The sequence below is a fragment of the Dama dama genome, chromosome 4, assembly GCF_033118175.1.
Source record: "Dama dama isolate Ldn47 chromosome 4, ASM3311817v1, whole genome shotgun sequence".
Lineage (NCBI taxonomy): Eukaryota > Metazoa > Chordata > Mammalia > Artiodactyla > Cervidae > Dama > Dama dama.
This window is the reverse complement of record NC_083684.1, coordinates 7869510-7890091: the sequence shown is the minus strand read 5'-3', so window position 1 is coordinate 7890091 and position 20582 is coordinate 7869510. Positions and strand designations below refer to the sequence as shown.

Genomic DNA, 20582 nt, shown 5'->3' with positions numbered 1-20582 from the left:
GAAGGAGGGTGGGCTGGTCTGGCGCAGGGGCCTGGGGCTGAGGATTCAGAGTTGGAGTGGTCAGGGCCTTCGCCAGGGTCCGGAATAGTGGATATTTGAGGGACTGAGTTCTCTCCAGCCCCGCCCCAGCCCATGAAGCCTGACGGAGCAGTGATGTCGAGCTAATCCCCCACAGCCTGTCCTGGACACTGCCCTCTCTCCCTCCATCTGGCAGCCCCAAGACCACCCCCAGCAGGGACGAAACTGAGGCGCTCCGACACATGGGTCCTGGCACAAGACCTGGCCACTCCAACCCTGCCCACACAGAGCCCTGCGCTCCTTGGCTGGGGGCGCAGGCGGCGGAGGAAGCCGGTAGACAGCGGTGTTAATTACAGTACAACTTTATTAATACTGGGATCTTCACAGTGCATTTGTTACTTGTAGCAGTGACTATTTAAATCAAGGGGAGGGTGGGCTGCGGGAGGTGGGTGGGGGGGAAGGAGAGGATAATTTATCCAAAAACAGACAGAAGAGAAACAAAATGGTTTAGATGGGATGGGGGCACGGGGCAGGGCGGGTGGTGGAGGGGAGACACAGTGAGTGGGAACCAGAAGGGGAGGCCTAGGGAGGGGAAATAAATTAAAAAAAGGAACAAGTTAACAACAGCACCAGAAAAGTTACTTCAGTCAAAAGACGCTTTGAATAGAATATTTCTCTGTACAAAAAGAAAAAAATGAAACAAACGTAAAGAAGTTCCCCAAACCAAAATTTGTAACATGGGATGGTTGGCTCGGATCCTGAAGGGGCGGGCCTACTTCGCGGTCACTAGAGGGATGAGGCGGTCAAGGGGGTGGAGGAGCTATGTACAGCCCTGGGGGTGGCCTGGATGGGGGGCCCGCAGTCTAGGTGAGGGGTGCCTGTGCCATGCCCACCCCCCTGGGGTCCCCGAGGCCACACCCCTCCTCCGGGCAAGCTCCCTCTCACAGGACCCGGGACCCCCCCCCTCCCCGCCACTGCCCCTTACCCTGCTCACATCAGATAACCTGCGTCTTCAATCAGCCCACCTGGGCAAACCCTAGCGGGGAAGCGTGCACTCTGCCCAAGCCGCCAAGTGCAGGCCGTCTGCTCCCCCGGCCCTCCCCCAGGTGGGGTGCGCTCAGCTCAGCGAGGCTCCTTTCTCCCACCTAGCGACTTACAGGTACCGTCCTCCACCCACCTCTGGGGAGCCCCTCAGAGGCATCCCTGGTTCCCCACACCCGCCTGGCGGCCGTGCCTAGACCCGTTTCCGGAACAAGAACTACCGGGAGCCCCGGGTCCATCCAGACCAGGAAGAGCCAGCTCTCCTGACCCCAGGAGCCCCTGCCCCGTGACCCTGCCAGCATGGCCGCCCTCGGGGGGCCTGCGGGTCACAGGAAGCCCTCCGCTCGCCCTTGGCACACGTGCTTTTACCTGCTTAGAGTTGGCGCAACATGCTGTGCGGGTGGAGGGGTGCACTCCCCCACCTCAGTCCTGCCACCCGGGACCACCCTGGAATGGCATCTCCTCTGACAACAGAGTCAGAGCCAATCTCCCCCAGCAGCCCTCCCCCTTTGGCCTGCAGCAAACGGGCGGGAGGCCCAGCCCCCGGCCCCTTCCCAGCGCATTGTGGCTTTGCTCTGGACGCTGCAGGGAACACGGCCCCTGCCCCCGGCCCCGGCCCGGGAGCCGAGCCGGCTCTCGTTTTTCTCCCACGGCCGTCAGGCCACCGCAGGGCCCTCTGTCCCTCAGGCACTCTTGGACACACCCTGTACCGGCTACCCTGTCCCCACACGCAGTCCTTGTTCGGTCAGCTCACTTTATTACATATTCATAGAAGAACCCACCCCCCACCCTCTCCAGTTTCAGTCCCTGACCCAAAGGTGGCTGAAACTGTTACCAGAGTTAGAGTCCCCACGTGCCCAGATGATGATGGGATTCTGAGCAGCTCCTGGGAGGCCGGCAGGCCGACAGCCTGGCCTCCACCGCCTTCCCTGCTGCCCTGCCCCACCCCAGCCACACCTGCAGGCAGGGAAGCTGTCTCAGGGCCCCCACCCTCCTCCTGGCAGGCACCCTGCGGTGCCTGCATGTCCTCCCCGAGAGACTCGACTTGGGCCCCAGGCCCCCGTCCCCAGTGGGTGGGCTGGCTCCTAACTTCACTGACGCCCCCCAAACGGCCAGCCGCTCTGTGGAGCCTTCGGGTTAAACCAGACACTAGCCCTGGCCCCTCCATGGCCCCCGCCTCCCTGATGGAGGAGAGCCTGGGAGACGCAGAGACAGGGGTGACGGTGGGTGACGGAGAGGGACGTGGGGGGCCCTGGCCAGGGGCATGGGACCACTGTCCCGGGGGAGACGGGGAGGCACTGGGCCCTGCTGCCTGAGCTGTGCACTGCGGGCCCCGCCAGGCAGGTGGGCCCCTCCGCTGGGGGCACAGGCATGCTCTGTGGCTCGCCCGTGTGGGGAAAGGGCAGAGCCCGGCAGGAGGGAGAGGAAGGGCAGAGTAGGCAAGAAAAGGTTGAAACAGGCTCCAAATCCAGTTCAAAGCCGGCAGGCTCCTTCCTGGCGCGGTCTAAGAAGTCACTTCCTGTTTAAACCATGAAATCCAAGCTGGGTTTCTCCTCCCAATAAAGTGGCTTTGACTCGTGTGACTTAAAAAAAAAAAGCTCGCCTGGCTCTGCTCACTCCTGACTGTGCCTTTGCTGCGAGTCGCTGCTGCCCACCGGCCAGGTCCCCTGCCTCGCCTGGCCAGGGGGCGGGAGGGAGGGAGGCGCCATCACAAGATGCGGGGCGCCGACCTGTCGTTGGTGACGGTCCTGCGGAGCCGCACCCCGCGCCGGATGGCCACCAGCATGTCTTCGGCCGGAGGCTCGCCAGGGGCGGCGGGGGGTGGGGCGGGCGTCTCCTCCGCGGGGGCGGCCGACAGGGCGGAGGGGAAGGGGAACTGGCCCTCGGCCAGCGCGTGGGCGCCCGCCACCAGCTCCCCGAGCTTCTCCACCAGGCTGTGCCGGTTGGCGGCCAGCTGCTGCTGCTGCTCCTCGTCGTCCTGGGCCGCCAGCCCCGCGTAGCCAGCCGCCTCTGGGGACGGGCTGCCCCAGGCCGTGTTGGGCAGGCTCAGCCTCTTCGGGGAGGCTTTGGCCAGGTCCGGCGCCAGGGCCGCGGCGGCCTCGTCGGCGTAGAAGACGCACTCCTCGCTGCCCGCCCGCGTGGGCCCCACGTAACCGGGGGAGTCGGGCACCGTGGGCGTCTTCACCGGCACGATGGGCGGCCGGATGGGGATGGGGCCGGCGCTGGAGAGGGCGCGGCGCACGGTGGGCTTGGTGGACGGCGTGCGGCGGATGGTGGCCACGCCCGGGGGCGCCCCCGAAGCGGTGGGCAGCCCCGCGGTGGAGGCCGGACGCTTGGTCTGGATCAGGCGGCGGTAGTTCTGGGCGATGTTGCTGTTGCGAGGGATGGTGGACGACTTGTCGAACTCGGGGGGCCCCTCGCCATCTGCGTCCCCGTTCACGGAGTAGCAGTCGTAGTCAGAGCCTGGCGGGGCACGGGACGCGGTGAGCCCAGAGCCTAGGGCCGAGAAGGCGCGGCCCCAGCCCGAGCCCCGGGGCCTACCTTGGGAGGGGATGGTGTCCTCGGAGCACGAGGGCGTGGTGGTCTGCGTGCTGTAGCCGCTCGAGTACTGCAGGGAGTCCCGGCTGCTCTTCTGGTGCTCCAGGCTCAGGCCGCGGGTCAGCACCATGGCCAGGTCGCTGGCCGCAGGGGACACCTCCTCCCCGTGCTGGGGGCGGCAAGACCGCAGGCTGAAGCCTCGCTCCCTGCTTTCCGTTCCGCCTGGCCGAGGAGGCAGTTCCCCCAGGTGGCCTGGGCTGGCCCCGTGACCACTTGCCGGGCCTTAGAGCTGGCCTGGGAGAGAGGGGGGCCCGTTCATCCGTCCTGGGAGCGGCCCTTACCTTGGCTGCGATCGTGGCGGGGGACATGCGGGGCCGTGGGGCCTCCTCTCCACTGGGGCCCGGGGCGCCCCCGCCGGCCTGGCCCGGCTCCGGGTCTCGCAGGAGCTCCACGCGGTCCTTCCTCCGCTGCAGCGCGGTGCCTGCGGGCTGCTCGTGGGGGCCGGCCTTGGTCCAGTCCTGGAGGGCGAGGCGGGCGGGTCAGGAGGCCCCTGCGACCCGCTCCTCACGGCTGAGGGCAGAGCACCCAGGGCACTGTGACTCCCCAGCCCCTCCTGGGCTCCTTGTCCCGCAGGAGGGAGGAGGTGAGCATGTGGGGAGCAGCTGCAGAGGGTGCCCAGGAGGTTTCTTTTGTGGGGTATGTGTGCGTACGCATACCCCTCTGGTCGGACCTGGTCCCTCCCTGAGTGCCCGGGCAGGTCGGGGGCACTGACCGAGGTCGGGGAGCTGCACTCGCTAACGGACTGGCACGTCTCCGAGGCCTCGGAGGATGCGGAGCTGGAGGACTTCTGCAAGCGGAGGCGAGCGGGCAGGCGGACGGGGCAGGGTGGCAGGCGGGGAGGGAGAGAACACATCCGGTCACGGCGCCAGCACGCCGGGGGCCCTGACTCAGCCCCCCACGGCCTCCCCGCCCACACCACGCCCTGCGCCGCCAGCGCCTGCACAGAAAGCAGCACCCAGAGCGCACCCCCTGCGCGGACCTACCCCACCGCAGCCCAAGAACCACACTCCTAAGAATTAACAAAATGACTGACTGCTGCTGGCCTGCACGTGGCGAGCAGGGAAAGAGCGACGCTAAGGACGGCAGTGGGGTGCTGGCTTGAGCTGCGGGGGGCTTTGTCACCGTTCTCTCGGAAGGGCAGGCCTGGGGGGAATGGAGTCCAGGGTTCCATCCTGCGAGTGTTACGCAGGGCTGCCTGTTAGGTGTCTAAGCCCAGATGCAGTGCCGGCAACGGTATTTAACAGTCTGGAGTTTAGGGAGAAGTCAGGTTTGGAGCCACAAATCCAGCAGCGTCAGACGGAACCCGGTGACGCAGGCAGTCGGGATGAGGGTGGTTAGAGAAAGGGCTCAGGACGCCAGGCTGCCCTCAGCGCTTGGGAAGGAGAGGACGGCCCAGTAGAGGAGTGACGGGACCTGCCAGTGGCGTGGAAGGCCGCGAACAGGCGACTGTCACAGAAATCCGGGAAGGACCCCACCGGCCACGGAGGGCGGGCCAGCGAGCGGGGTGTCCATGGAGACCCCCAGGACTGTTCACAGAACGGCGGGGGGATGCCCAGTGAAGACAGGACCAAGGACAGCTAGAGGCTCCTGTTCTGGACAGTGGCAGGGGCCAGGTGCCCCGGGAGGCCCCCAGCTAAAGACAAAGGATGAAGAAAAGGAAGCAAGGTCAGAGCAGGACCACGAGGGTCTCCAGGGCAGAGGCGGCTTCCGCACTGTGGTTGAGAGACTGGGAGGCGCGAGGCGGAGAGCCCGCCGACGACCGGAAGTAAGCCTGGAAGGGGACTGGTCAGGTGCAGCTCTCTGCGTCCTGTGCCCACCAAGGCACATTCTCTAAAGCATCTTGGTTTCAACTCCCAGACTTTTTAAGTTTATGATGAGCCAAGATAACCAAAAGAAAAGGAAAGTAAACTCTGTAAGTAAGGATTCAAAGAAAATAATAAACACATTGAGAGTTTTACCAATATAATTGCTAAAACAGAAAAAGAAAAAAATGTTTGGAAAACTCAGTGGAAAAATTCAACATCCATTCATGAAAAACACTCACACTAGTGATAGAAAGGAACTTCATTCATCTGATAGAGCTGTCTGCAAAAATATCAATTCTTTTCTTTCTGAGGCTGGAGAAAGATAAAGATGCCCACTATCACCATTTCTATTAAGTACTAGAAGTCCTAGCAGTGCAATAAAGCATGAAAAAGAAGTAAAAAGGAGTAAAAAGCAAAAGGACTAGAAAAAAAGAAACTGATTGTTTGTAAAAGACCTGATTGTGTATGTAGAATATTCATTCTATGATTATCAGAACTAACAAGTGTTTTTAATGAGGTTATTGGATACAAGATCAATATAAAAAAAAAAATCTAATTGCTAAATATCAGCAGCTGAAAAACAAGTAAGAGACTCTGAAAAAGCCAAAATAATTTAAAATAGCATCAACAAATATCAAATACCCAGGGGAAAAAAATCCAGTGGTATATGTGCAAGATCCTCATATGAAAACAGCAAAATATTATTGAAAGAAGGTAAAGCCATAATAAAATGGAGAGACACATGTAATCCCAGTCAGAATCCCAGGGATTGCTTTTTTTAAAGTGGAAACTAGCAAGCTAACATTAAAATTTAGAAGGAAATGCAAAGGGCCCCAAAACAGACAGATAATATTGAAGAGTAACACACCTAGAGGACTTTTATTACCAGGTGTCAAGGTTCTGTATAAAGTTACAATAATTAAGATGGTGTAAGAACAGACAGATCAACCAGTGGAACAGAATACAAACTCCGGAAACAGCTACACATTCACAGACACCTGCTTTATGACGAAGTTAACACACTACAGTGCAGTAGAGGAAAAAGATGAGCTTTTCAATAAATTGTCAATTAGATATCCATATGGAAAAAAATGACTCCTTCAGTTCAGTTCAGTCGCTCAGTCATGTCCGACTCTTTGCGACCCCATGGACTGCAGCCCGCCAGGCTTCCCTGTCCATCTCTCATACTAACACACATACACACAGTCAATTGCAGATGACCTGCAGATCTGAGTGAAAAAAGGTAAAACAAAAAGGCTTTGCAGGGAATTCCCTAGTGGTTCAGTGGTTGGGACTCCACACTTCCATGCTGAAGGCCCAGGTTCAATATCTGCTGGTTGGGGAATTACAATCCCACAAGCAGAGCAGCAGAGCCAAAAAAAAAAAAAAAAACTTTTGGAGGAAAACATCTTTGTGACCCTGGAGTACACAAAAATAGTGCTAACAGGACAGAAAAAGCACTAACGAGTTGGAAAAAATGGATAAATTGGACATACATTAAGAACTTTAGAATTTTACTCCTATTAAAGGAGAAAAAGAGCAACCCTACAGACTCAAAACAGATAATTAGATGAAAAGACTTGTAGCCACAGTGTATAAGAAGTTCTACAAATCAACAAGAAAAAGACATACAACCTAGTAGAGAAAAAGCAACAAAAGATCTGAACATTTGCCTCATAAAAAGAAGATACGACCTTTAAAAGTATGAAAAAACATTCAACCTCATTAGTCATTAGGGGAATGCAAATTAAAAACACAGGGCACTGTTACTGTAACACCTACCAGAACGGCTAATGTGAAAAGAATGTAGGACACGCAGGCTGACGAGGCGGAGGAACAGCAATAAAGCTGCTGCTCTGCTCCTCCTGCCCTTCTAACTACGGGCAGGCAGCAGACACAGCCGCAACGAGCGACGTTCCACAGAACACACGACAGCATTCCAAAGTCGCGGAGGAGGGACCGAGCAGCCATCACAGGCCGGAGAAGCCCAAGGACACGGCGTGAAATGCAGCAGAGGGCCTGTGTCAGAGCCTGGGCTCCTGGGCTGGGAAAGCTGGCATCACGTGAACACAGTATGCCAGCGGCTACCAGCGTCGCGCCCGTGCTGGTCCCCTGGTGTTGAGGACTTGGTAGTTACACGGGATGTTAACCTCAGGGGAGAGTGCAGAGGGTGGGTGGGAACTGTACTCTTTTTACAGATTGTCTACAAGGCTAGAGTTATTCCAAGATAATAATAAAAATAAACCTTAATGGACAGGTTAAATTGCTGTAAAATAGAGAAGGTGCACTGGAAGATAGACCTGAAGAGATGATCCAGAGCAACACGGAGATGGGAGGTGTGGCGGGGGCAGACACAGAAACAAGGCCAGAGGGCCTGACGCACGCTTCCCTGAGAACCAAGAGGGGGGCAGAGTGGAGTGAGAACAGAGAATGCCTGCAAACTCCTAGAACTGATGAAAAACACGAGTGCAAAGATAGGAACTCAAACCCACCCAGGGAGAGTCAGGGAGAAAATCCACAACCAGACACGTTGCAGGAAAATGCAAGTGACCAGGCAGAGCAGTCAGGTCACTCACAAAGGCACGGCAGTGAGGACAGCAGGCCTCTCGGCCGGCAGCAGAAGCCAGAACACGGGGAAGACACCCTCGGAGTGTGGCGACAGAGCAACTGGCACCCAGCCCTGCATCCCTGGCAAAACTAGCTTTCAAGGAAGAGGAAAAAAGTGGAGCCTGTTTACAGAAAAACAAAACCTGAGTTTACTACTACAGACCCATTCTAAAGGAACTTTAGAGGATGTATTTTACTTCAGAAAGAAGCAAAATGACTGTAAAAGGAGAAAACGAACAAAAAAAGTATAAACACACACGGGTAAATCTAACAGATACTTACGTATAAGATAATGATGAAATTAAGAAGAAAAATGTGAATTCCCTAGAATTGATGATAAAAAAGAAAATAGCATAAAATAGCTTATAAGGGGAGGGGGTAGGTGACCGAAGTTAAAGTATCTGTTAAGGTCCTTGAATGATTCAGGAGCCTGGGTTAGGACTTTGCTAAGGATGCGTTGTAAAACTTCAAGGTAACATGTATAAGAAAGGAAAGAAGTATAACCTAAAATCCAGTAGAAGGAAATAATGCGGGAAGAAAAAACAAACAAAAAGCAAGAGAAGAAACAAAAGCAGCACAGATAAAACAGAGTGAACGGAAATAAAAAAGACAGAAGTCCAAATATTCCAGTAATATCAATAAATGTGAAAGGACTTAAAAATGTCAGTTGAGAGAGATTGTCAGCCTGGATAAGAAAAGAAAATCTAGGCATATGCTGTTTACGAGAGACTCATCTAAAACATAAGGACATAGTGAGTTTAAAAGCTAAGAGATAGGAAATGATAACATAAATGTTGAGCTCAAGTAGCTGCAGTAAAATCAAACAAAACAGACTCACTCTATGCTAGAAAACGCACAAGCAACATAGGGTCAGCTACATCACGTGGGGAGATCCAGTTCCCAGAGAGTTAACATTTTAAAGCTGTATGGACCTAATAGTCTCAAAGGCATACGCATACATGGATTAAGGGCACAGGAGAGTGAATTATGCTAGCTTTTCCGTTACGGAAAGGTGACGCAGACAGGAGTGGGTGGGGAATGAGACGGAGGCGGTCAGTGTGGACAAGGCTCCTGAGCAGTTTCGCTGAGGAGGAGAGGCAAGGCGGCTGGAGGAGGCTGAGGAGGGACGGTGCTGGAGCATGTGTCTATGTGCCGACAGGAGTGGGCCTGCCGAGGAGGGCAGTCTGGGCATGCCGTGGGCACATCCTTGGCGAGAGGGCAGCCTGCAGAACGCTGGGCTCGGAGGGAGGCCAGGGCCACGGTGGGCGCCTGGGCACGCAGCCTGACCCCGTGTCCTCTGCCCTAGCCCCTCCAGTGCCTCTCACAGCACCTGAGGGTCTGAGCCTGCCTCTGAAGGGGTCCTCGTGTTCAGAATGAGAGCGGGGGAAGATGCCCGCAGATCCTGGGGCTCCTGGGGATGCCTCCGCAGGCCACCCGCCCCATCTCAGCCAGCCCCGGCATGGGGGTCACGGGGCCCAGAGCTGGCAGGCTCCTCCAGACCTTCCCCTCCCCTGCCCTGGGGGAGTGGGCTCAGGCTGGTCTGGGCGCAGCGGTCCTGGGGGCCTGCAGGCTGCTCTCAGCGGCGGTAGGCTGAGAGTGTGGATCCCCACAGTGTGGATGGCCCGGCGCTGGCATGAGCTCAGCAGACGCCCCTCACCTGGCTGGTGATGTCTGAAGGCATGGGCGAGGGGGGCTTGGAGTAGGTGGCGTCCTGGGAGACGAAGCCGGAGTCGTGGGAGGAGACGCTGGAGAGGCGGGTGGCGGGGGTGGGCTGCGCCAGGCTGCGGTAGCGACAGGCGGGGCCGGGTGAGCACGTTTGGGCACCCCCGGGCCAGGGGGTGCCGCCACCCTTGGCGATGCTGCCGCTGCTGGGGGCGCTGAGGAGGGAGGGGCACGGCGGCCAGACAGGGAGACACAGGGCGCGTGTGGGAGGGCAACACACGAGGGTGGGCAGAGAGGCGGGCGGGGGGAGGAAAAGACAAGGTCAGACCAGGCCCCGAGACCACGGGCCAGAGCAGCGGGGTCCCAGACTGCGGGCCGGGGGGTGGGGCTGCCCGCTGCCCCAGGAGCCTCCGCCAGGCACCCTGAGGCAAGGCAGCCCATCGAGACCTCAGGCTGACGAGGTGGGGACCGAGTTACCACGCGTTAGCACTTCCCAGTCAGGCCACAACCGGACATGAGTCGGGTCCTGACTGTCTTCTCAAAGTCTGGTATTTGCCACCAGATCCTGACCGAACATCTAGAGTGGGGCGCTGGTCCTAAACTCGCCACCACCCTCCCCCTTTTCACCTCTGTAGCTCATCCTCTCTGCATCTGTGTCCAGGCTGGGCAACGCTCCTGGCAGTGAAGGTCACCATCCTCCCGAGCGCGACCTGGGAGGCCCCGGCCCCCACCCTTGGCCACGGGTGACCCCTGGGGTCAACCTCCCTGCTGCGTCAGTCACCCACCCGGGCTCTGAAGAGCCTCCAGCTGCCGTGGACCCTTCTCTCCCTGGGTCACCGCCCTCGGCCTGGGTGCCCAGCCAAGGTGGTTCTAGAGAAACTGTGCCTGGCACAGAGGAGTCTCCCCACCAGTAACCTGCTCTGTGCTCAAAGACCGACCCCCGCCCAGGGAGCCTTGAATCCAGGCCCCTCCCAGGAAGTGCCCCGACCTTGAGCTTGCCTGCTGGTCAGGCAGGACCCCGGCCCCGCCCCTGGCCCTGCACAGCCCCCGGGGCTAGTTTGGGCTGAGGGTTGGCCCTGTGGCAGCTGCCCACAGGGACCAGCCAGGCCACAGTGTCCACAGGTAAGCTTGGAGCCTCCGCACATGCCTTCCCCATCTTAGATTCTTACTGCTGCCCAGGCTGTGCTGGGCCCGGCTGAGCTGAGGGGTTAATGCTGGCATTCTGTACTTCAGCTTCCCCCTCCATGAAACGGAGACAATACCATACCTGATGGAGTGGTGTTAGGATTCAATGAAGAAAATGCAAACAGCATTTGACAGGGCAGCTGGCACATCCTTTCCTGCCGCCACCCCGCACCTGTCCCCTACGCCTGCACTAGCAGCAGTCTTGCAATGTGAGTGTATTTTCCCTGTGCCTGCAGATTCCTTGACGATGCAGCAGTTGCATGAATTCTGGGGCCACAAAGCAATTCCTGACGGACTTCTGGGGGACCTCCCCCATTTCTTTTCCCTGCCCCCACCCAGTCCCCCGCTGACCTGCACATGCTGGACTTCCGGGAGCTGGAGCTGCTAGGCGATGAGGGTGGGGTCTGGTACGACCAGCTGTAGTCTGAGCCCTTCAGGTCTGTGATCACCTGGACAGGGACGTGGATGGGGTCGCTTGGGGCAGCCCAGCCCCGCAGAAAGCCTCCGCACTTCCCCGAGTCTCCCTTCAGAGGGCTGGCAGGGCCTTCCCGATTGAGAACCAGGCCCCAGAGGAGATCTCGGGGATTCGGAAGCCCTCCGCATCCCAGCCTGTTCCTAAAGCCAGCTCCTCACTCAGGGACAAAAGGCAGGGCTGCCAGAGAGCGGGGGGATGCCGGGGAGATTGTGCCCTCTCTGCTTCTCAGGGATGCTGGCCCAGCCAGGACACGGGGGAACCTGGTGCTCCCGAGGACTCCCTGGGGCTGGTGGAGGAGTCGGCCCAGAGTGGCCGTGCGAGACCACGGGGTCCAACCCTGGCTCTGCTCTGCCCCCAGGCGAGCCGCTGGTCCTCTCTGAGCCTCAGTTTTCCCTTGGGAAATGCAGCTGATCCTTCCTGTCTTAGAGGGCGTGGAGGGGACTGAACTAGGTGACCCACGGGAAGGGCTCGGCGTGGGGCTGGGCACACAGTAAGCGCCGAGCGAGAGGAGCGCCACGGTGCTGTCAGCGAGGACTGCCCCTGGTGCGGCGGGAGCCTGGTGCTGAGAGGTGGGCAGGGAGGCCACGGGGCAGCTGCACGTGTGTGCGGGAGCTGGCAGGTGTGGGCATGGAGGCCAGAGGCACCATCAGGACTGGCTTGCTCGGAGCCTGGCCCTGCGGATCTGGCCGGGACGTGCGGCCGTCTGCTCAGTGTGAGGCCCCGCCGGGTCCCGGGCACACCCTGCTTGTGTGGGCAGGCGCCCCTAGAACCCACTGGGGTGGCCTTCTGTGCCCAGCTGCTTCCCCACACGCCTTCCCATTGCCTCCTCCACTGTCCCCAGCCAAGGCGGGCTGTCCCTGGGGCTGGCCGCACCTGTTCGCTGGCGGGGGGCAGCTTGTGCGGCTCCGCGGTCAGCACCACCAGGTCGTCGATGATGCCCTGCAGGTGGGTGATCTCCCCCAGCATGGTCAGCTCGCCGTTCTGACAGGGCAGTGAGTCAGCCTCCCGGCCCTCCCCGCCCGGCCACCCCTCCCTCACCCTTCCCCCCCTCCCACGCGGCTCGGGCCACAGTCCTTGGGACCTCTTGGGATTGGTGAGGGCCCCTCAACTGGCCGCATCGTGGAGATGCTGAGCAGGGCTCCGTGTGCCCGCGGGACCCACCACCACGGGCTGCAGGAACGTGATGAAGGTGCAGAAGCGCCCGCGCTCCTCGATCAGCGCCCGGCGCACCGCCTGCTTCTCTGTCTCCTCCAGCAGCAGGTACATGTCGTTCACGTCCTGCAGGGCGCTGTCCAGCTGGGGCTGCAGGTCTCCTTTCCCTGGGGGGTGGGGACGAGAGGCCGCGCTGGGGACGCGGGCCGGCCCACTGCATCCCAGGCTCGGGCCCACAGTGGGATCCCTGGCCGGGAGGCTGGGCACTTCCGGGGGGCCCAGGGACCGGGGAGGGCAGCCAGGACGCCGGGGCTCGTGGAAAGGCTGGTCCCCAGTGCAGGCAGAGAGGACAGACAGACAAGCACACAGGAAAGACACCAAAGCTGCAAAGCCACCCAGGCCCTGGGGCGAGCAGAGCCCTGGGCAGCCCGGGCCACCCGGAGCAGCTGTGCTCAGGGCAGTCGGGCGGAGACCAACAGGAGAGCAGAAGCTTCTGTCCCCGGGACACCGACACCGTCACTGCCTGTGGGGTGAGGCGCCCCCCCTCCCCGGCCCAGGGAGGGAGCGTGGAAGCGGAACAGAGTGGAGCATGGGGCGGGGCTGCGGGCTGGGCCCGGGGCGTGGGAAAGGGGGTGTCTCATGGGGGTCCCCACTCGGCTCAGGAAAGATGCACAACAACAGCAGGAGCGACACAAAGCAGCAGCGAAAGAACCACGGAGAGCGACAAGAGACAGGCGGGGGGGTGGGGCAGAGCAGGGGGCAAGGGCCCTGGGGGGCCCGGCCCCCACCCTGCCCACCCGAGCGCTCCTGGCCTGGCACGCCGACCCCGCACAGCCCCGGCCTCGGCCCCAGCCCCTCCCTCGCTGACCGACCACCTTCCTCGCTCCTCCTTGGCCTGAAGAGGCTCCTCCAATGGCCCTGAGCCGGGGGAGACAGACAAAGCGACAGGGAGACGGAGGGAGAGCAGTGGGGACGGGCATCTGACTTACCAAGCAGCTCTACAGGAGGGGTGGGGGGAGGAGAGGAGAGACAGAGAGAGACCGTGTGAAAGAGCCGGATGGATAGAGCCGCTCCCGGGGGCGGGGCCTCCCGCCGCCTCCCGAGCAGGGGGCCCAGTCCGAGGCGGCAGGCACCCCTCTGCCCACCCCAGAGGCGTCCAGCACGGGTGCCTCAGGTCGGACGCTGCCCTGGGCACGGCGGGGCTGTGCAGGGGCCCGCTCGGGGCTCACCTTTGCGTGCTTTCTTCTGCAGCTTCAGCGTGTCCGAAGACTTCTTCTTGATCTCGTGCCGCGCTCGTTTGTACTCTGTGCAGAGAGCGAGAGAGCGGCGCTAGGACCAGGTTTCTGCCAGTGGGGAGCTGGAGGGCGCGGCGGGGCCCGGACCTACCTTTTGCGTGATCCTTGTCCAGCTGGTTGGCCGACTTCTTCCAGTCCTCGATGCGCTCCTGCAGCGGGTTGATGAGGCTCTCCAGCAGCGCGCTGTGGGCGACGGAGGGCGGGTCAGGGCCAACCCGGGGTCTTCCCGCGACCCCCGCCCCCGGCGCGCGAACGCACTCACTTGGTGAACTGCCGCAGCTTGGTCTCGATGCTGCGGTGGCGCATGCACATGCGCGTGAGCGCCGAGCCGATGTCCCGCGTGGCCCCTGGGGGCAAGCGCCGCGTGGGCGGGGCGGCCGGGCTCCTGCAGGCCCAGCCCGGGCCACGCGGGGGCGCGTCCTACCCGCGAGCCGAGCCTGCAGCCCGCCGGCCCCGAAGTCCCCAGCCCGCGACCCCACCGCCCGCACAGCTCCCGGCATCCCCATCTGGCCGCCCAGCCGTGCCCCGTTCTGCGACTCCGCCGCCATGGCAGGAGAGCTGATCTTTCTCTCCAAGTGGTCAGGCCAAAAGCTGTCCCTGAACCCCAGACGGGAGAGGCCCACACCAAAGACGGTTCAAGGAGCCAACAAAACCCCTCCCTCCCTCCCAGGATCCCCTCCAGATGTGCCCAGATGCAGGCATGAGGGTGCCAGCAGCTGCCTGTCACCTTGGTCTCACCAGCCAAGGAGCAGGGGCCCCGGGTCCCCACTGCTTGTACCAGAAGGTCGCGGAGCCGCCAAGGCCAGCAAGGGAATCTTCCCCTGCCCCGTGTGTGCCCCGAAAGGCAGACAGGGAGAGAGCCACAGACTCACCTATAGAGTGTGAACACTGGCTGAGGGGTCAACCCAGCCAGCCGGCAGCAAGACAGGCGCCCCCCCCCCCCCCAACATCCCTGTTGTCTGTCACCCGCTCCTGCTTGGTGACGCGAGGCTCACTCTCCAGAGAGCCCCCTCCACGGGCGAGCAGGACCCAAGGTCCCGACTCTGGGCCCGGGTCCTCTCGGGCTCACACCCACTCCGCCGTTCTGCGTGCAAGCCCAACCTGCGGCCGCGTGCCCTCCCCACCTCGCGTGTTGGTGGCCATGTCGGCCACTTTCTGGAAGGCGTCCAGGAAGGCCACAGCAGCCAGCACGGTGGTCCTGGGGAGACGGGCGGGGGGCGGTCAGTGGAGGGTGGCCTCACGCCCTGACCTCTCCCCAGCTGGGGCACCCTCACCTCAGCTGGGAATGCAGCTTCGTGGCCTTGGAGTTGAAGTCCTCCCAGATGGGGTAGGAGCTCTGTGGAGGGAACGGGAGAGGCAGTGAGCCGCCACGAGGGGCCCCCTGGGCCGGGCCCCCTCATGCCCGGTCTAGATCCCGGGCCGTGTCTGAGAAAGCAGCCTCACCCCTGTGGAGAGGGGGCTTCCGGGGCTCCTCTGGGGGCAGACACAGGCATGAAGAAGGCCTGGCTCCAGAAACAGGCACCTCTGCCCGCCCTGTGCTCCCAAACGCTCAGGAACCCCAGCCACTGTGAGCAGCGGTGGCCCACATCCTCAAGGGGGACGGAAGCAGTGAGAGGCAGGCCGCGTCTCCTTGCGGGTGGGAGGGCCTGGGGGGACTGGGCGGGCCACACGAGGGGCACTGTGTCCCCGGACGGAGCCCTGGACGGTCCACGTGGCCTGGGGGCAGAGGCACCGTGAGCCGTGGAGAGCGCGAGACACCCTGGATCTGAATGAGTGCCCCGTGCCCCGGAAGCTGCTGCCAGCCTGACCCGCCCATTGCAGGCCCCGGGGGACCACGGCTGCTGCGGGGCCTGGCCAGCCTGCCCGGGACCATCAGGCCCAGGCTGAATGGGGCCTTGTGCAGCCAACAGAGCCACCTTTCTCCACCCCCGGTTCCCCGCCCCTCCTGGGGACACAGTGTGGCCTTTATCCCAGCCTGGCTCAAAGCTCTGAGCTGGGAGGGGGTTTCCCAATAGAGAGACTGGGCTCCTGATGATCAAGTTGTCCAGTGTGATCAGAGGGCTTTTCTGGCTAATGGGCCTCCCATGGCTGTTGGGTCCCGGCCCAACGGCCCTGTGGAAGGAAGCCTTGATCCTTGAAGAAGAACCCCAGGTCAGCGAGGCCCCAAGGTTCTTCTGACCTTCCCTTCCATGTGGGATGGGGCGCTGGAAGCCGGGGCTTTTCCAGTGGGAAGGGGGAAGGCGCAGACCCCAGTGCCCAAGGCCTCAGCGGGGAGGCTCTGCCAGGCTGGAACCCCAGGGAGGCCAGCCTGCTGGAGTGGGAAGGACAGGGCAGCTTCTGGGAGCCTCAGAAACACCCTCCCCTCCCAGTCCAGCCCAGCCAGTGCCCAGGGAAAGCAAATATTTGAGAGGTTCACAGGCTGGGGTGGGAAGGCGGAGGCTGTGGGTGGGCGGTCTGTGCGGCACAGCCTAGGGTGAAGGAGCCTGGGTCTCCCCTGGCTCTCCTGAGGACTTGGCACCACCCTGCTCAGCACCCCCAGCCCGAGACAAGGCCGTGGGGGCAGGGGTGCAGAGGCAGCGGTCCTGGGAAGGCGTCTCAGCCCCTTGGCAGCCTCTATCTGAGAGCCAGGGGCTGGAGAAGCAGGGGAGACAGGACCCCACTGAAGTGGCACCCTCACAGCCCCCAGGCTCACTCCATCCCCGGCCTTCCCAATCTCGGTCCTCCCGGGGCAGAGGGGACAGGGTGGGGGTTGGGGGCCAGGCCCGGCCCCTCCTCAGCAGGTGGACAGGAGCTCCTGGCCTCTAAGGGCCCACTGGGAAGTCATGATGAGCCCAGAGGCGAGCTGGAGGGGCCGGCGCCCAGGAGCGTCCCCTCACGCAGGCTGCGCCCGTCTGTCAGGCAGGCTCGAAGCCTCGGGGCTCGTGGTCTTGATGGTTAGAGGGACTGTGACTGGGGTCAAGAGTGTGGTGGGCCAGGCGCCTGGCCGAGCCCTCTCACTGTGGGCTCACACTGAGTCCTTACAGCAACCCTTTGAGGTCATCACTGTCATCACCCACATTCTACAGATGAGGAAACTGAGGCTCAGAGAGATTAACTGGCTTGTTCACGGCTACTGAGTGTGGGGGTCAGGCTCTGATCCCAGGTCTGACTGGTCACTGCATGGCAGGAACACCCCCTTTACTTCGGGGTCTGGAAGTGAGTATCTGGGTACCCAGGGTGGGGAGGGGTGGGGACCCCAGTACTGGGAGAGGAGCGGGCGGCTCTGGGGGGGCAGTCACACGCTCGTCAAGGGGGTGCTCCGGTGGGCAGGCCCCGGGCTGTACAGGTGAGCGGCCCAGACTGCACCCCGGGAGAGGGGCTCTGCGGGAGGCTCCTCTCTGCGCCTGTTTGCTCCCCTAGGAGATGAGCGCGGGAGCAGCCCGGTGTGAAGGCCGCCTGGGAAGCCCCAGTTCAGGGCCCGGCACACAGACAGCGCTTGGCTGACGCTGCGGACAGAGTGGACACGCAGTCTCTGCCTCTGCCACCCGGCTGGGACCTGCGTGACACTGCCCACTCTTGGGGGCAGGCAGGTTGTGACCCCGTTTCCGGAAGGTGCAGGCCGAGCCCTGGAGCTGCACCCAGCCCTGTCATCCCGGGCAAGTCCCTGCCCCTCTCTGAGCTTCGGGGGGCATCCGGGCTGCTTAAATGAGGCGGAGCAGGCAGGGAATGCTCCCAGGGCCCTTCCGCCCTGAGCCGTGCCCCCCAGGCCCCAGGTGCAGCCCCCCTCCCCTCTTTGGCCACCCCCCATGCCAGGCTCTGGGCCTGCAGCCCTGGGTGGGCTCTCGCGGGGCCTTGCAGGCAAGTTCCATCTCCTCACCCTGGCCACCTTCCTCTGTGGAAACCCCGCTGCTTCTGTGGCTCAAGCCACTGGGCGAAACAGCGGAAGCCATCCCCCAAATCCAGATGACCGGCCTCCAGGCGGCCCGCGTCCCTGCCCTGTCCCTGGCCCAGACACAAGCCTGTGTCACAGGCGGGGGACTAGCTGGGCTCAGCATTCCGCCAGGTGGAACCTCTCTGAGCTTGCCTCCCCACGTCAGAAAATCCCGAGCCGCTTGCTACAATCTGGACCCATCTCCTTCGGTCTCATCCCCAAGTTCCTCGCAAATTGCCTGGAGGCGGGGAGACGGCCCTGCCCGCTTCTCTGAGCGAAAGCGGCTGCTCTCTGCAGCGCGTGTGGTGAGGATGCCAGCAGGACAAGGTGCGGGAAGGTGCCCCCCAGCCAGCCCTGGGAGTTGCCGGGGAGGGTGGTCTGGAACGGAAACCTGGTGCCAAGGCTGTGACGCTCAGAGGGCAGCAGGAGCTGCTGAAGGCGCCGGGAAGCCAGGACTCGGGGGCCAGCAGAGGGCTTGGAGGTGGAGCTGGGGGGACGGGGTCTCAGGGGAGCACCCTGTGTGGGGCACTGAGGGGCACCGATGCACGCTGCCAACCCTGCAGTTCTGGGGGAGGGTGGCCCCGGGTCTCCTGGGGGTGGGGGACACAGGGATCTGGCAGCCCCCCTGAAGGCCTGCCTGGGCACTGTGGTGTGTCCTCCCGGGGCCTGCGATGTCACCGTAGGATGCCAGGCTGTGCACTGGGGAGGGTGACAGGCGGGGGGCTCTGAGGAGTTCCCCATTCCCTCCTGCCCGGCCACCCCGCCCTAGAGCAGAAGGGGAGAGGCGCGGCCTGCTGGGCCCCCGCCTGTCATTGCGGCTGGCCCTCCTCTCTGCCCAGTCAGCTGGGCCACTCTGCCAAGCCCCAGCCTCTTCAGGGGCGAGGACCCCCGCGCTCCCCGGATCAACAGTGACGGGTGAGGTCACAGGCTGTCCAGTAGTCTCCTTAGTGACCTTGAGCCATTCCCAGCCTCGGTTTCCCCACCTGGTGAACCAGTGTGGGCCAGGAGGTGGTGGCCTGCTGCAGCCTGACCTTGGGCCATCCGGGAGAGGGGCTGGAGCTGAGAGCCTGGAGCAGCAGCAGCCCTCCCCTGGGTCTGCTCCCGGCCCCACCTTCCCCCTCCTCCCCTCAAGGTGGGTCAGAGGCCTTGGGGCCTGGGGCACTCATGGAGCAGACCGTGGAGTCCAGGAGCTTGTTTGGGACGCGGGCGGCAGGCGCAGAGGGGAGGCTGGCAGGGAAGGAGTTAACGGTTCCCTGCTTTATTATTTTTCGCTGCTTTGGCGGTGACAGCATTGTCTGGGCTCCGGGGCCGTCGGGGGCCGGGAAGTGGGGCACAAGGGTGGTAGAGGGCGGAGGCCGGAGAGACCCTGGACCCTTTAAAGGGGCGTGAGTCGCCCCCGGAGCCAAACCCCCATTCATGGTTTGGGGGTCTGGGGCGCGGGAAGCCCGCGCGTGCGCAGGCTCAGGTCGCGACCCCAAGGGGGCGCTGCGACCCGGGCGACCAGGGGCACGGACCCCGGGTATCGCACGGACACCCAGACACACGAGCGCCCACACCCCCCCCGACAGGCGCCCGGAGAGCAGGGCGCACGGCAGACGCAGGCCAGACGCGCTCAGACAAGGGCACACAGATGCGGGGCCGCTCCGACACGGCGGGACGCGGCTGCCCGCTGCCACGCGTCCCCAAAGAGGACACGCACCCGCGCCGCATCCGCGCCCGTTACCTTCATGTCGTTGACGATGGCCTGGAAGAGCCCGCCTAGGGCGCCGCACTCCTTCTCCGCCGTCTCCATGCTCGGGCCGGGCGGCGGCGCAGGCAGGGCGCTGGGACCCGCGCCGCGGCGGCTGTCGCTCCGAGGCCGGGCCGGGCCTGGCGCCTCCGGGCCGCGTTCAGCGGCCGGCCGCGCCGCGCTCGGGGGTCGCGGGCCGCCGCGGGGCGGCGCGGGCCATGTCGCGGCGGGGCTGGCGGACGGCGCAGGGGGCGCGGCGCGGGCGGCGGGCGGCGCAGCCTCGGCGCGGGGACTGGCGCGGCGGCCGTAACCCGAGCGCGGAGGCCGGGGTGTCACGTGGGCGCGGGGGGCGGGCCGCGGGGAGGGGTCTGCGGGGAGGCCGGGCGGGCGCCGGCCCATTCACCGCCCGGAGCCCGGGCTTTGAAATCCGAGCCCGGGCGCGGCCAAACTGGCAGTTCGAGCAGGCCCGGCGGGCGCAGGCGCCGCCGCGATCCGGGGGCGGCGCTGCCTGGCTTCCCCGCGGGGGTGGGGCCGGCGGTTGGGTGCCGCCCCGGGAAGGGGCTCACCACCAGCCTCCGGCCTTTGGTCAAGGGTCGGGGGTGTGTGTCTCCCCGCGCTTTCAGAAGAGGGGAGCAAGCTGAGGTCCTGGGGCGCATACCGTGGGATGGATACACCACACTTAGCAGGGGCGTACGGTGTCCCGGAGGCCGCCCGCCTTGGGACATTTTATCCCAGGGACAGGAGTTTGGACCCTCCTCCATAAGTTCTCTGGCTCCTTTTCCAAGTAGGGCCTGTGCTGATGCCACCTGCGCGGGGTGCCCCAGGCCAGGCCTCTGTGGATGGTGGGCTCCAATCCTCAGGGTTTGGGGCTGTGGGACCAGCAGGACAGAGGCGAGCCCTCCTCCCCTCTCTGATGCCTGGGTACACACGTAGGATGCGCATGTGTGTGCACGTGGGCCATGATGAATTCTGCCTGTCTTCCTGTCCTGGAGACTCCAGGGGGGGAAACCCACCCTCCGGGGCCTATGCTGAGTCTCTGGGGAAAAGCCCACCCAAGGCCTTTCTCTCCTACTCCAGGGCCCCACGAGAGCCACCTGGGAAATCA

At 62.7% G+C, this 20582-nt stretch overlaps 1 protein-coding gene across 2 annotated transcripts; it reads right to left on the bottom strand.

Moving 5' to 3' along the window:
• Positions 1-373: 373 nt before the first annotated feature.
• On the bottom strand, positions 374-19581 carry MTSS2 (MTSS I-BAR domain containing 2). Of its 2 annotated transcripts, none has more exons than XM_061137598.1 (14): positions 19472-19581; positions 15113-15174; positions 14963-15036; positions 14101-14185; positions 13930-14021; positions 13773-13847; positions 12553-12710; positions 12265-12372; positions 11268-11365; positions 9727-9946; positions 4370-4444; positions 3939-4115; positions 3601-3766; positions 374-3522 (listed from the first exon to the last, which is right to left on the bottom strand). In XM_061137598.1, the coding sequence occupies exons 1-14, from the start codon at positions 19538-19540 to the stop codon at positions 2768-2770; spliced, it is 2214 nt and encodes a 737-aa protein (XP_060993581.1). In that variant the 5' UTR covers positions 19541-19581; the 3' UTR covers positions 374-2767. The 2 variants fall into 2 exon arrangements, with proteins under 2 accessions (XP_060993581.1, XP_060993586.1); XM_061137603.1 differs by having other exon boundaries at positions 9727-9850.
• Positions 19582-20582: the final 1001 nt, after the last annotated feature.